The 14,013-nt window shown below is 35.9% G+C and overlaps 1 protein-coding gene across 4 annotated transcripts in view; it reads right to left on the bottom strand.

Moving 5' to 3' along the window:
* Positions 1 to 14,013, bottom strand: part of DOCK4 (dedicator of cytokinesis 4) — a 408,336-nt gene that overhangs the window by 160,451 nt on the left and 233,872 nt on the right. For all 4 annotated transcript variants that reach the window (XM_045565153.1, XM_045565154.1, XM_045565155.1 and 1 more), the window contains exon 12: positions 13,776 to 13,864. In XM_045565153.1, the coding sequence (XP_045421109.1) occupies positions 13,776 to 13,864 (89 nt within the window). The remainder of the gene's footprint in view (positions 1 to 13,775; positions 13,865 to 14,013) is intronic.

The raw sequence follows: 14,013 nt of genomic DNA, 5'->3' as shown, positions 1-14,013 counted from the left end.
AAAAGAGAACAGAACTCAACAGTGATGAAAAAACCAAAGAGACCATGCTATTCAGGGTAGGGGGTTGGAGCTAGGAACATTGGCCAGGATTCTTATTTTGTCCTAGGAGCCAACATTCATTCAACCAGCAGTGACTTTTTTTTTTTTTTTAACATAAGCTGAAAACTATACTTTACAGAGGATAGGATAATGAGAAAAGAAAAAAAAAAAAACAGTTGGTCAGAGACAACATGAATCCCAAGGAAAATTAAAGAAGATAGAAAAGAAAGAAAAAATATGTTTTAGGGAAAGACACAGATGGAGGGAGAGTAATATTGAACAGAGAAATACATCAGTATTCTGTAGACAACAAGAGCCACAGAAATGAAAAGAAGGCAAAAGACAGAGAGGACCCATTTAGGAGACAGCCGAGAGAGGCTGGCTGCGGACAGTGAAGGGAATGGAGAAGCAATAGGAAAAACAGACAAAACAGCGTGGGGGAAAGGAAAAGTAGACATTTGGGAGTTGGATGCATACTAAAATTTTGATAGATATGGTAGTTTTCAACCTGAAGGTTTAGAGAAATATAGATTAGAGCCCTAAGTGTAATTATTACATTTGTCTAGCCATGTGATAATAATCTGGGGGGGGGGAGTGAGACTCAGTTTCTCCAGAATGAAGAAGCCACAGTCAAGAATTGGGAAGGTCAACTGGACGGAGGACTTGACCACATGCATGTATGTGGTTTTGCCCAAATCATCAATTCTTTCCACAAAGAAACCACAACACTTAACTAAGCAACGTCAAAGAATGGGTGTACTTTCAATGGGACAAAGAAAAAACATGCTGCTGGTGGTGAGTCCACAGGGACCAGCCCACAAACAGCCACTGCAATTCTATTCATTTTTCAATCAGGGAAACTCCTGATCCTATTTTTACAGCAGTCCTTAATTATCATAACCACAATCAAGAGGTTGGATAAATGAGCCATTAGAACAGTAAGAAATAACATATTAAGACCAAGAAACTACTCATCATTACAAAGGAGAAACTTAGAAAATATTTACCCATTCCTTCTAATAACCTTGACCACATAGAAGCAGACAATAGGATGATGGTTGCCAGGGGTTGATGGGGGTGGGAGGGCTGAGTGGACAGGGAGATGTTGGTCAAAGGGTACAAAGTTTCAGTTAGGATGAATAAGTTCTGGAGATCTATTGTGTGACTTGGTGACTATAACTTGGTGACTATAGTTAATAATAATGTATACTTTAAAATTGCTAACAGAGTAGATCGTAAATATTCTCACAACAAAAAACAGTGATATGTGAGGTGATGGATACATTAATTAGCTTAATTTAATCATTTTGCAATGTATACATATATCAAAACATCATGCTGTATACCATAAACATATATAAGTTTTATTTGGCAATTACACCTTAAGAAAGCTGGGACAAAAAAAGACAAATATTTACACATTCCAAATACCTGAGGATTAGCTCTATCCTTTGAGGGCTAGTCATTTATGACGTAGGGTATGTGCACAGAATGGTATTTTTCTTTCCCTTTTCTTCCAGGTCATCCTAATTCACTGTCCTGGCCTTACCTGCTATCTTTGGGGATGGTACAACTTCTAAGATTGTATCTGCACACATTACCATATTCCTGCCACAATCCAAAATGTGCACTCAGGAAGCAGTAACTTATGGCTTGAGAGGAGGGTAGAAGATGGGATATAAGGATCCATAGAGTGGGGTTCCTGCTCCTAATGAACTGATAATCTAATGATGAAAGAAAGACACACATGTCTACATAGAATGTAAAACAGAATGGGTTAGGTGTATGATAGAAATATTAAAATAAGGAAAAACTATTACTGAAAGAATTTGAAAGTTTAGGGAAGATTTTTTTTAACAGATTTATGACAACCTGTAAAATAATCTGAAGAATTAAGTTAAATTTTTAATTTCACAAAATACATAAATAATATTTTTCAACCACTTTTTTTGGCCCTTAATATAAGTGCCAAAAGTAAAATTGCTATGGGAGAAATATTCCTCTTATTATAATAGAAGAACCATAATCATTAAACTGAATTTTCACATTTAGCCTAGATGTTTAAGCTCCAACTGTAAAGACTTGACATTTATTTTAAACAAAGGCATAGTCATTAATTAATCTGGAGTCTGTCACAGAACAACATATTGTTCATGATTAAGCTCAGCTTATAGAGCAGTCGTACAGGAAGTAAAGGCTTGGTATCTGTTAAACCAAATGTGGTTGATTACTTGGTAACTTTAATTTTACAGGAATTGAAGCTAACTCTGTTTATACGATGGCTCCTTTTAAATTCATGAAATTCTGCAATTTTATATTAAAAATGGCAAGCACAGCATGATTTATAAGTAGCAGTCAAAATTAATTTTAGACTACATCAGCCATTTTGCCCTAATGAACCAAATAACATGTAGCTGTGAACGTATAGCAATGCAAAAATGGGAAATCTTGACAAATATATTTGATAAATACATGATATTAGTGAGTGTGCTGTTTAAGAAATAAATCATATGACTACATGATCCTTGTCAATATTAACTTCTCTGTGCTTTGGTTTCTACTTTTGTAAAATAAAAATGATACCAGTTCCATAAAATACTTTGGGAGATGCTTTGCACAAAGGAAGTGCTCAAAAATTCAAGCACTGCTGGTGCAACAACTACCACTGCCTCTATTATTCTACCATACCATTGTTTGTGTCTTATTCCCCCCTACTGTGGATATCAACAAATTAGCCTTCATCAAAAAATGGCCAAGGTCCTCTAAGTGTTATAGACAAAGAAAATATTCCTTTTAATAGGCATGCCCACTTATTACTAGATTAAGCCAAGCATTTAGATTAAGTTCCATGGGGGTTCTAAAGGAAAATCTGTCTGCATATCAAGAACAATACTCTAATATGGGAGATTTGACAAAGATGTAAATGATGGATATGAGCAGGCAATGTGCACAACTAGACATGAAGATGGTGAAACTCCTAATGATGTAGGAATTCTAGTGTTGTCCCCAGATACTAATAAGCCAAAGCTCTGAACAAGTGACAAATTCTGAAATACCCTTGAGAAGATATTTAGCATATAATTTGAAGAGAAGAGGTTATTCTATTATCTTATTTTGTGTTTTTCAATTATCTTGATTTTTCTTTGTTTCTTATTTTGTTTTTTCCTTCTTCATTTCTATCCTCTAATGGATTGGGTTTTCTTATTTCCCCTATTTCTCTCTCTACAATTCTGGAAATTATATATCCTATTTCTACACTTTAAATGTTTAACATAAATAATTGACTTAAAGACAAAATTTAATCAATAGCTCTATTCTCTCCCTAAACAATCCCTGGAAGTTGAATCTTTCTAACTCTGATGATGATATATTTTTAAACTGTTGCTGTTTACAGTCAATGTTTACGTAGATTTATCTTCACATTTCCCATTCTCTTTGCACACTCTGGCTTCTTACATTTCTTTCCTTCTTGGGTTCAGTTCTTCACTCCTGATAATCATCTCTGACTATTTGTTTCTGTGAATGTTAGCGGTAAATTCTCTAAGTCTTTACCTGAAATTTTCTTTATTTAATTCCCACTCTTAAATACAGTACACCCTCTATATCTGTGGGTTCTGTGTCTGTGGATTTAATCAACTGTGGATCAAAAATATTTGGCTGAGTCATATATTTTATGGAAAAAATTGAAAAAAATAAAAGCCAATAAAATAATAAAACAAAAATAATACAAATTAAAAAATAAGGTATAACAACTATTTATATAACATTTAAATTGAATTAGGTATTATATGTAATCTAGAGGTGATTTAAGGTGAAAAGATGTGGATAGGTTATATGCAAATACTACATCATTTTATATAAGAAACTTGAGCATATGCGTATTTTGGTATCTGCAGCGGAGTCCTGGAACCAATATCCCAGGGATATCAAAGGATAAATGTAATGTTTTACAAGTGAGGAACTCTTGGAACCAATATCCCATGGATATCAAGGGATGAATGTAATAGTTTTGCAAGTACAGAATTCAAAGTTGGCCATTTACCCCTGGTAATTTTAAGATATTATTTCTTGATGTTCCAATCTCTATAACTGCTGCTAAGACTATTATTTCTTTTTAGGTTATCAGTATTTTCTCTCTAGTTTCTAGTTTTGTCTTTGGTGTTCTGTAATTACACTGCAATTTTTCTACATAAGACTATAATTTTATTCACCTTGCTTACAACTTTTGCTTCTTTTATCTGGGCATTTTTATCCTTTGCAAAAGTTCTAGAAATTCTCAACCTTTTCAAGTATCACAGCTTTTACATGTACTTTATTTGTTCCTTCTGGAATTCCTAGATGCATGCTGCTCTTTTTCATTAAATCCTTTATAGCTCTTAATGTTTACTCAGGTTTTTCCATTTTATTTTTCCTTGGGGTAGTATTCTGGCTAATATTTTCAGTTATAATTTTAGTTTACTGATTCTTTTTTCAACTGTGCTCATTTGCTATGTAAGCAGTCCACTGATTTTTTTTTTTTTTAATTTCAATGACATTTTAAAGTGTGCACAGAGGTGAGGCTGGCAAGACAGGCAACGGTCATGGAGGTCCTGATCAGTCACTAGCCCCCAACCTCTCAGGCAGGCTCGCCACCAGTTTAGCTCCTGCAACTCAGAGCTTGGTGGGAGGGGGTGATGAAAAATGCTGGCAGCCTGCCCCCTCCTGGCAAGATACTATATCTCTTGACTGGGAGCTGAGGAGAGAGGGAGCCCCCATCTTCTTGGCCACATCTGCCTGGAGTGAAACTTTCATCCTGCTGAGCTGGCGCAGGTGACAGGGAGAAAATGAGCTGTGGCATAAGTGTCACTGACTCTCTCAATTCTTATCAGGATTTAGCAGTTATTCTTGAATAAGTGTTTCTCCATTTGCTCTATACTCAGGAAAATTTCCAGACTTTAGTGCTGTTTTAAAATATGATTTTTACCAGTTATGGTTGTTCTACTTTGGAGCAAGTTAGTGCAGCGAACTCTAAAAACACCACTTCCTGACAGTAGTTGCATACTTTGTATGTGTTTGGGAGCTAAGAGCAAAACACAATTGGCAAGATTTCTAAACTTGCATAGCACAAGTACCTACATCTTGAGGTGTTGGCAAACTTCCTACAGGTATTACTAGATTCCTTCAGAAAATCACCTTCAGTAAAATCTGTTCATTTCTGAAATACCTAGGACCTCAATATGATTAGAGCAAGATTTTTTTACTTCTATTCCCTATGTGCTTGATTTACAAAATTAATCACCTAAGTTTTGCTTCAGGCATTAAACGTTAACCTGTTCTATCTATAAGGTAAGATAATTGACTTTTTCAATAAATACGCTAGAAGCTATATATCCTATTTGAGTCCAACTCAAAGACAGAGAGAACTTTCAGGAAGACAAATCCTGGCTACACCAAGCAGTAAAATCCTGGCTGGATGAGGTAAGGTGTTTACACTGCGAGGTCAGAGACAGGTTCTCAGAGTCTCTGGAGCACAGGAAAGACAGAAAGGCAAACGTCTAGAAAGTGTGATGTCAAGTGAGACTCTCGTGGAAAATGAGTCAATGGAGCAAAAACCAGAGCATTAGGAAGACTGGAGTGTAGAAATGAACCAGGTTAGATGAAGAATGCAAGATGGAGATGGCAAGATGGGAGCCATGGACAGTCCTAGAGGCCTGCCTAATGATGTGTTAATTACCTGACAGAGGGAGTCTGGTTATTAATACTTAAAACCCCTACCTAGCAGGACCAGGTTACTCAATTACAACTGTCCTTTAACACTGTCATCTTGGAGAGCTAGACACTTATAGCATTAACGTTACCCCTGCTTAAATTTGGGGATATATGTCTTCTTTCAGATGTACTTTGAAAGCCAATTTAAAATGAGAAGAAAGAAAGAAAAAAAGAATATAACTTTCCTTTTTAATAGTCACACCTTGATTTCTGACTTTCAGCCAGTATTATTCAATTTGTGAATATGCCTATTGCTCACTTTTCCCTTAAATTAACTCTTAAAGAATGCACTTCTGACATCACTGAGGATAATTCAAAGGGTATGACAATAGGATCACCTTCTGAAGATCATCTCCCTGAGATCTTTGAAGTAGGTAACCCAATCCATTGAGACGCCTACCTTCTAACACGCAAAAGGCATGATAAGCATGAACAAATAATCTTGTGATTATAACTGCTAGCCCACAGATCTGCTACTTCCAGATTTCAAAGTTTTGGAAAGGCTTTCATGTTTTCTCTAAAGAAGTGGTTAGCTCATGGCTAAGAGAAAATAAGACTGAAGCAATACATAATGTCACAGAATGTCAAACAAAGCAACATTCAAGACTTCTAAAATTATTTACTTGCGTTGAGTCTTAACCATAAAAGAAATTTGCTGACCAGAAATGAGAGCTGGAGAGGGGCCCATCCATATTTGGTAAAAGTTATGATTATAGGAGCGCATGAGACCATTCAAAGGGAATTTTTCACCTTAAAGTTTTTATCCTTATTCTGATTTAGGATACCAATATTTCAATGGAATACACTGAGGATTATGTCAAGAACAAAAAGGTTTTTTTGTTTGTTCATTTTTACTGTAACTATTAATATCTATTTGTATTCTTTTTTTTTTTCACAGCACCTAGCACACAGGAATCCACTGGCTGAAAACCATTTTAAAAAAAGTATATAGAGCATAGTGATGGGGTTCAGGACATGTTATCCTAAAATACGGCACCTTGGCATATTGAATATTTTGACAAACACCATGTGCAGGAAGGTTCCCTGCCCTTCTCCCCTGAAGCAGGTCATATTAATAAAACTCTCATGTACGAGATACCCTCCTTATGTCTGGAGAAAAACAATATCCTTATCTCTGAAAACGAAGGGTTGCAGAGAAGAATCTGAACTACAGGTCTTGCTGAGTTCCCCCAGTTTATTACCATTACATCATACCTGTTTTACCCTACCACATTTCTCCATGACTCCCCATTCTTCATCAAACCTACTATAAAAAACATTCTCTGTCTCATTAGGTCTTTATTTCCTAATCAAGGGTCCCATGTCACATAAAACTTAAATACATTTGTATGCTTTTCTCTTATTAATCTGTCTTTTGTTATAGGGGTCTCAGCTATGAACCTAGGATGGGTAAAGAAAATATATTTTTCCTTCTCTACAATAGCATCTAGGATTGTATTTTAATATACAATTATTTTAATTTATTGAAATACTTGCGTATTTTTTTCTATACAGTAAATCTGCCAAACAGTATTACATCTAATGATTATATCTAAATCAACAAAATTAACTAATTTAAAAAATAAAATTAAGCTCTAAGCACAATTGCTATTAACTTATAATTTGTGTTTAGATTTTTTTTTAAATACTGTATGATGCTTCAAAAAATATTTAGTATCATATTTTGAACCATATTTTTTCTTTGCTGTCATTAGAAGAGAATAATTTAGATTAAAGAACACTAAAAAGATATGACAACTGCATGCAATACAGCCAGGGTTTTCTTTTGTTATAAAGGAAATTGAAAAAATTATCAAAATCTGAATAAGCTTTATAGGTTAGATAATAGTAACATATCAATGCTAGCTTCCTGATTTCAATAATTATACTGTAGCAATGCTGCCACATTCTGAAGGAAGCAGGGATAGAGAGGCATCTTGTCTATAATTTGTTCTCAAGCAGTCCAGGAAAAGAAATATATATATGTGTCCATGATATGTATGGATGTGCATATGTATATATGTAAGTATGTATATATGCATACCTGTGTATATTTGTGTATATATACACACACATACAAAGTCATGGAGCATTGATGCAATCCTTAAGAATTATACCAATTCAATAACATTGAATTATATGTACACACATGGAGGGAAATCTAAAGCAAATGTAGTAAAATGTTAACCATTGGGAAATTAGGAATTCTTTGTACCATACCATTCTTGCAATTTTTCTGTAAGTAAAATTAGTTAAAAATAAAACAAAAAAACCTTAAAAGAATTAAAAAAAGAGATCATGATTTAATAATTGGGAAATTCTAAAAGTAAGCCAAAAGGTCACATACTATATTTCTAGCCAATAGGTGGTGCCAAAAAGTGCCACTTTTATTTTAATGATATAAGAAAGTAAATACAACGTTCAAAAATCAGGGGCTCTGATAAAATCCTTAAGAACTATACCAATTTGGTAATATTGAATTAAATGATTACATTGGTATGTGTGGATAGGACTCTCAAACACAAAAATGCAAACTAACTCTCAGAAGCCTCCTTTTACCCCAGTCAGAGAAAGAGCACTGTATATTTCCTGCACAGAGTTCAGCTGCTCTCTCTTTATATGTTGTGGGCTCCTTATAGGCAATTCCTTTTAACCTCCAGTGGGGGTTAAAAAGTACAGTTTGCAAGAATACAACCATGTACACTCATTTTACTAAGGCAAAAAGAAGATTCTAGAAATTTACCTGATTAACAAATATGATTTCTTCTAGTTGTAAGCTACATACGCAAAACTACAGCAAATATTTCATAATACATAGGTAATATGAAACGATTTTTAAATTTCTTTTAGGACATACTGAACCATAGCCAATAATTCTTACACACTTTGTTTCAAGTCTCAGAATTTAATTTGCCTTAGTAAATTATATTGGCTGAGTCTAATTTCACATTCCTGGAATTCAACTGCTGTCTATCAGAGGTGACATTTATAATAACCATTTGCTCAACAATCCTAAACCAGGCTCATTTTAATGAATATTTTTGGAATTGCAAATTCTCACAACATTGCCTTTGGATTTTAAAATTCTCACACAGTGCAACTTTGGAGATTTTGAATTATTCAACCTAACTAAATCTAACTGGTGAGATGTATTAGTTCATTTTTTTTTAATCTTTAAAAGTTAAATGGATCACGTGCATTTTTTCCCCAGTTTCTAAATTCAACAAAGATAGTGGTTAATGTACCTTTGCAATGTAAGTCTTAGGTTAGAGGAAAAAACCCAGTTAACTAGATGAATTCTTTTATCTATTAAATAGACAAGATTACAATACCAAGAGTGAGGAGGATATCAATGAAGCATAAAGGGCCTGGAAATTAGGTGGTAGAATTTGTTTTCAAAACTAATTTCAAAGTTATTCTTTTTTTCTTTTTTTAGTACCAATGACCAAGGAAAAGCAGGGAAAAACAGTACTTTTTAGAGTGAACTCAATTCTCTTGAAAACGTTTGACTGCATTCCTTCCATTTAATCAACAATTCTGTGGTCCAAGGAGAAAACAGTGGAAGCCAACGTATCTAACCACTGTGATAGTTTAAACATTAGGCACCCCAATTTCCTACTTCAGTTCTTGTACACTTGCTTCCCCCACTACTTTAAGTCATTAATGTGCTTCCCTTTCAATAGTGAAGCCGACTGGCTCCTGAATGCCTATCTGCGGGCCACACAACTCGCTTTCTTGTAGAAGGGAAATAGATCAAGGTGACACAGAATGATGATCCACCAAGACTGGAGGGTAGAAATCTTGGTGGGAAGAGTGTAAGTATTTTTTTTTTTTAATTTTCTTAAATCTTCTGCTGGTGGGACTGCAAACTGGTACAACCTTTATGGAAAGTATAATAGTATGGAAATACCTCAAAGAACTAAAAGTAAAACTACTATTTGATCCAGCAATCCCACTACTGGGTATTTACCCAAAGGAGAAAAAGACATTCTATAAAAAAGACACCTGTACTTGAATGTTTATAGCAGCACAATTCACAATTGCAAGGATGTGGAAACAACTCAGTGCCCATCAATACATGAGTGGATTAATAAAATGTGGTGTGTGTGTGTGTAAATATATATATATATATATGTATATATATATATATATATATATATATCATAGAGTACTATTTAGCCATTAAAAAAATGGTGAACCTCTTGTATTAACCTGGATGGAACTGGAGACCATTCTTCTAAGAGAAGTATCACAAGAATGGAAAAACAAACACCACGTGTACTCACCATTAAATTGGAACTAATCAATCAACACTTATGGCACATACGGAAATAACATTCATTGGAAATCAAGCAGGTAGGAGCAGGGAGGAGGGGATGGGTAAATTCACACATAATAGGTACAGTGCACACTATCTGGGGGATGGGCACACTTATAACTTTGACTCAAGAGGTACAAAAGCAATTTATGTAATCAAAACGTTTGTACCCTTGTAATATCCTGAAATAAAAAAACAAATTAATTAAAAAAGCTTCTCCCCAGGCTCTCTCTCTCTGGAGCAGCATTTTAGATCGATAAGGCTTAGACAGAGACCAGAGGAGTAGAAAGCAGACAGATGCTGGCTGTGTGGGCCTGCCTGGAACTGAGGCTTGCAGGGAGAAGGATGGAGAAGAGCCAGGTCATAAGGACAGGAGAGTGGACAGGACTTTGCAGCAGAAGCCAGGTGTGAACAGCATACATTTGGCTGCCTAGGAATGTAAGTTTCACACTAGGCAGCAAAATGGGAAGGATCCTGCCAAAGGAAGAGGAAACCCTTTATAGGAGGCTCTACAGTACAATGATTTCTTTCATTCTTTGCAAGGTGGCAGCAGGCAGTTTTTTTCATTTCAGTGCAGTGGCTGTGAACAGCAAAGTTAAGACTCAGGGAATAGGGAAGCTTGGTCCTCACTTTCTGGGAGTCTCATTCAGGATTTCAGTAAGAATACGTAGTCAGTCAATAAATTGACAAAGCACATGGAACATGTGAGCACATCTAAGCATCTGAGGAACTGTTTGAGGAAACAGAATGTGCTGCTCTTCCTTCCTGGAGTTAATACACATAATCAGAAGGACAACAATTAAATTAAAAGAACACGGAAAGAGATATTAGCAATCAAATCAGCAGACAGGAGATGGAAAAAACAAAGCATAGGAAAGGTTGGTTCAATGATCCAACCTATCAATAATCCAACTGTATTATTCTAAAAGTCTTCATTAAGGAGATTAAATCAGGATCTATTTTGAAAAAAATGAAATGAGGTGACCTGACTTAAGAGGAAGAGGTAGAATATTTCAGACGATGGCTTTAAAGTAGATAAACAATAATAATCGGTAAGATTAAATGCACATACTTATTAGGTATCAAGTCCTGTGGTAAGTGCTTTGCATACATTTTCCCTCTTAATCCTCCCAATAACCCTTACAGGATGATACTCCTATTATCCCAGTGAAACTGTGATTCAAGTCTGGGACATCCTGTTTGCAGAGGAAAAGCTCCTAGATACGTGTTGTACTCTCGAACAGATGACTCCTGTCTGTAAGCAGAGAGAAATTTGTGGTTTGCTGTAACCGGAACCCTGACCCCTGACAGAGGCCTTATAGGACACAGGCTCTGTTATGTCAGGAATCTATCTGGAGATATAAAGCAAATCCTATCACCAAGAATTTACCATGATTCAAGAGGCAACCAGGTATCACCTCAGAGTTTGGACAATGATGTATTCAAACAATCCAACAACAGATGAACATTGCTTTGCGTGAGACATGTTAGAAGCAGGAAAGGCTTGGGAGATGACAAGGAGTGGGGAGAGAAGTGTACCCAGCAGTCCAACACACCCTGGTTAGCCAAGACGCAGCCATGCTGGTGGGAGGGCCAGGGACTACCTGGGCAAAGTCAGAAGGTCAGGGTTAGTTTTACACTTGTTTATTCACACAGATGGCAAATGCAAGCAAATTAATATAACAGGACTCTTGGGGAAAAAGAACAAGATGCGCAATGGTTACCAACTCCTCCATCCACAACTAACAAGAAGAAAGGAAAAAGCAATGTAAGGCATAAAGAATTTGTTTGTGAGGCGTAAGAAAAACTTTAAAAAAAAAAGTTATCCTTTAAACTGAGTCTGGAGCAGGCTGAATCAGAAATACAATGGGAGTCACAAATGAAACATAAGCCTTCTTAGTAGCAACATTAAAAGAGTAAAAAGAAACAAAATTATTTTGAATGATATATTTTCTTTAGCCTACTATATCCAAAATGTTATCATTGCAACATGTAATCAATATAAAAATTATTAATGGGACATTTTACCTTCTTTTTATTGCACCAAGTCTTCAAAATCCGCATGTACTTTAACTTTTCAATTACAGCACATCTCAGTTCTAGTGCTGTCCCAGGCCCGTGTCTAGTGCTCAACAGCCACATGTCTAGTGCTCAGTAGCCACAAGTGACTAGCGCCTACTCAACTGGAAAGCACAGGTCTAGAGTGTATTTAATGATAAAATAGCGGTCACCGCTATTAAGAAACACCAAAAGGTTTAGAACAGAACTACTGCATTTGCCTGGAAATCTACCAATGAATTTGGCAAGATAACTTTTAGAAAAGCAGCAGCTCCACTATCTTACTGAGGGAACACTGAAATTAAACCATTTGGTCCATATACCATCAGAAGAATTATAATTCTTTTAGAGAAAACGAGAAGACAAGCATACATAGCAGTTCCATCTTATATTCCAGCTCTACTGTCTCCTCTGAGTCCCTGAGAGACTCTGCCCTCAATAGTTAAGTGCTCCAAGTATCTTGTTAATTTAGTGGTAGATGCAGTACTGTGTCCAAAGCCAATGACCATCCGCATCAAATAAAACCCAAGTTACCTCCCCAACTCTTGGGAGAGGGAGGAGAAAACTGACCTCACCACTCATAACAGCCTGAAGTGTTGCCACATGTGTGTCAGTTGTAGGTACTTATGGCTCTCATTGAACTGGCCCACAAAGCTTCTGTCTGCAGTTACTTTGTCTTTGTGGGTCAGTTCAGCCTAGCAAGATGTGCACAAGTCTGAAAAAAAGGTAGCCTGGATATAAATTCCAGTTCTTCTAATTGCCAGGCAAGTTGGACTATAACACAAATATCTGTATTGAAGGTGCTTTAAAAATCAGTCTTAAAAAACAACACGTTGAGCTCAAATAACAGCTTAATTTGAAATTTATTTATGTCATTAAAGTATACAACTGCATAGTTTATTTTGCTTCACTGTGGGTTTGAATGGCAGATAGAAACAATATTCACCAAGTTTTTGTCTATTGACCAAACTTAAAGATGTATATGCTATGTAATCTACATATGCTATATAATGTACTATATTCTTCTATGTTACTAGTATAATATAATACTATGTACCATATATTATATATAACTTACTGTGGCATACAGTATTTCAGCTCTCCTCTGAACAAGCATGCATACATTTTTCTCTACATGACACTGCAGTCAGCATCACTCTCATTCTTAGCCAACTTCAATGTGTGAACCTGTCTATTTGTAAATAACATTGCTGCTCACAGCCAGCCACAGGCAGCGAAGCATGTTTCGGCTGGACCTTACTGACGGACTGCTCCATCAAACCTATTTCCACACAACGGCCGTGAACCCAAGTGTACTTGCCATTTAGTTTTTATCCTTTGGCACCAACTTACAGGTCTCAAGACTTGATACCATCAAACAAATTCAGATCCTTTGCTTTGTTTCAGGCCAGAACAGAATATATTTTTTGTACTGAGTTATAACTACAAGCCTATCATAGCACAGGAAGATGTACCAGCATGTTTACTGAGCATTTTTTAAAGTTAGTGAATAGAGAGAAAAACAAAGAGCTGATCATTTCCTTCTCAGACAGACAAAAGAAAGGGCTTGAAATGAATAGGACAGGAAAAGTCAGCCAGCCCATATACTCACCTGCATTGGAGCCAGTCAAATTATAACGTGCATTCAGCTTTTTGATGATGTTTTCATGGATTTGGTACCACTCACTCTCTGTGTTACACCTATGAAGACATTAACACTGTTAAGCTTTAATGATACATTAAATATGCATTAATATTGATGCATTAAATATGCATTAATAATGATGCATTAACAGTACACCTGCCTGTTTTGCTGTGACCACTATAATGAACTTCCCTAAACCTCCCTG

This window comes from Lemur catta, chromosome 11 (assembly GCF_020740605.2).
Source record: "Lemur catta isolate mLemCat1 chromosome 11, mLemCat1.pri, whole genome shotgun sequence".
Classification (NCBI taxonomy): Eukaryota; Metazoa; Chordata; class Mammalia; order Primates; family Lemuridae; genus Lemur; species Lemur catta.
The sequence above is the reverse complement of the archived record's forward strand: the minus strand, read 5'-3'. Positions and strand labels throughout refer to the sequence as shown.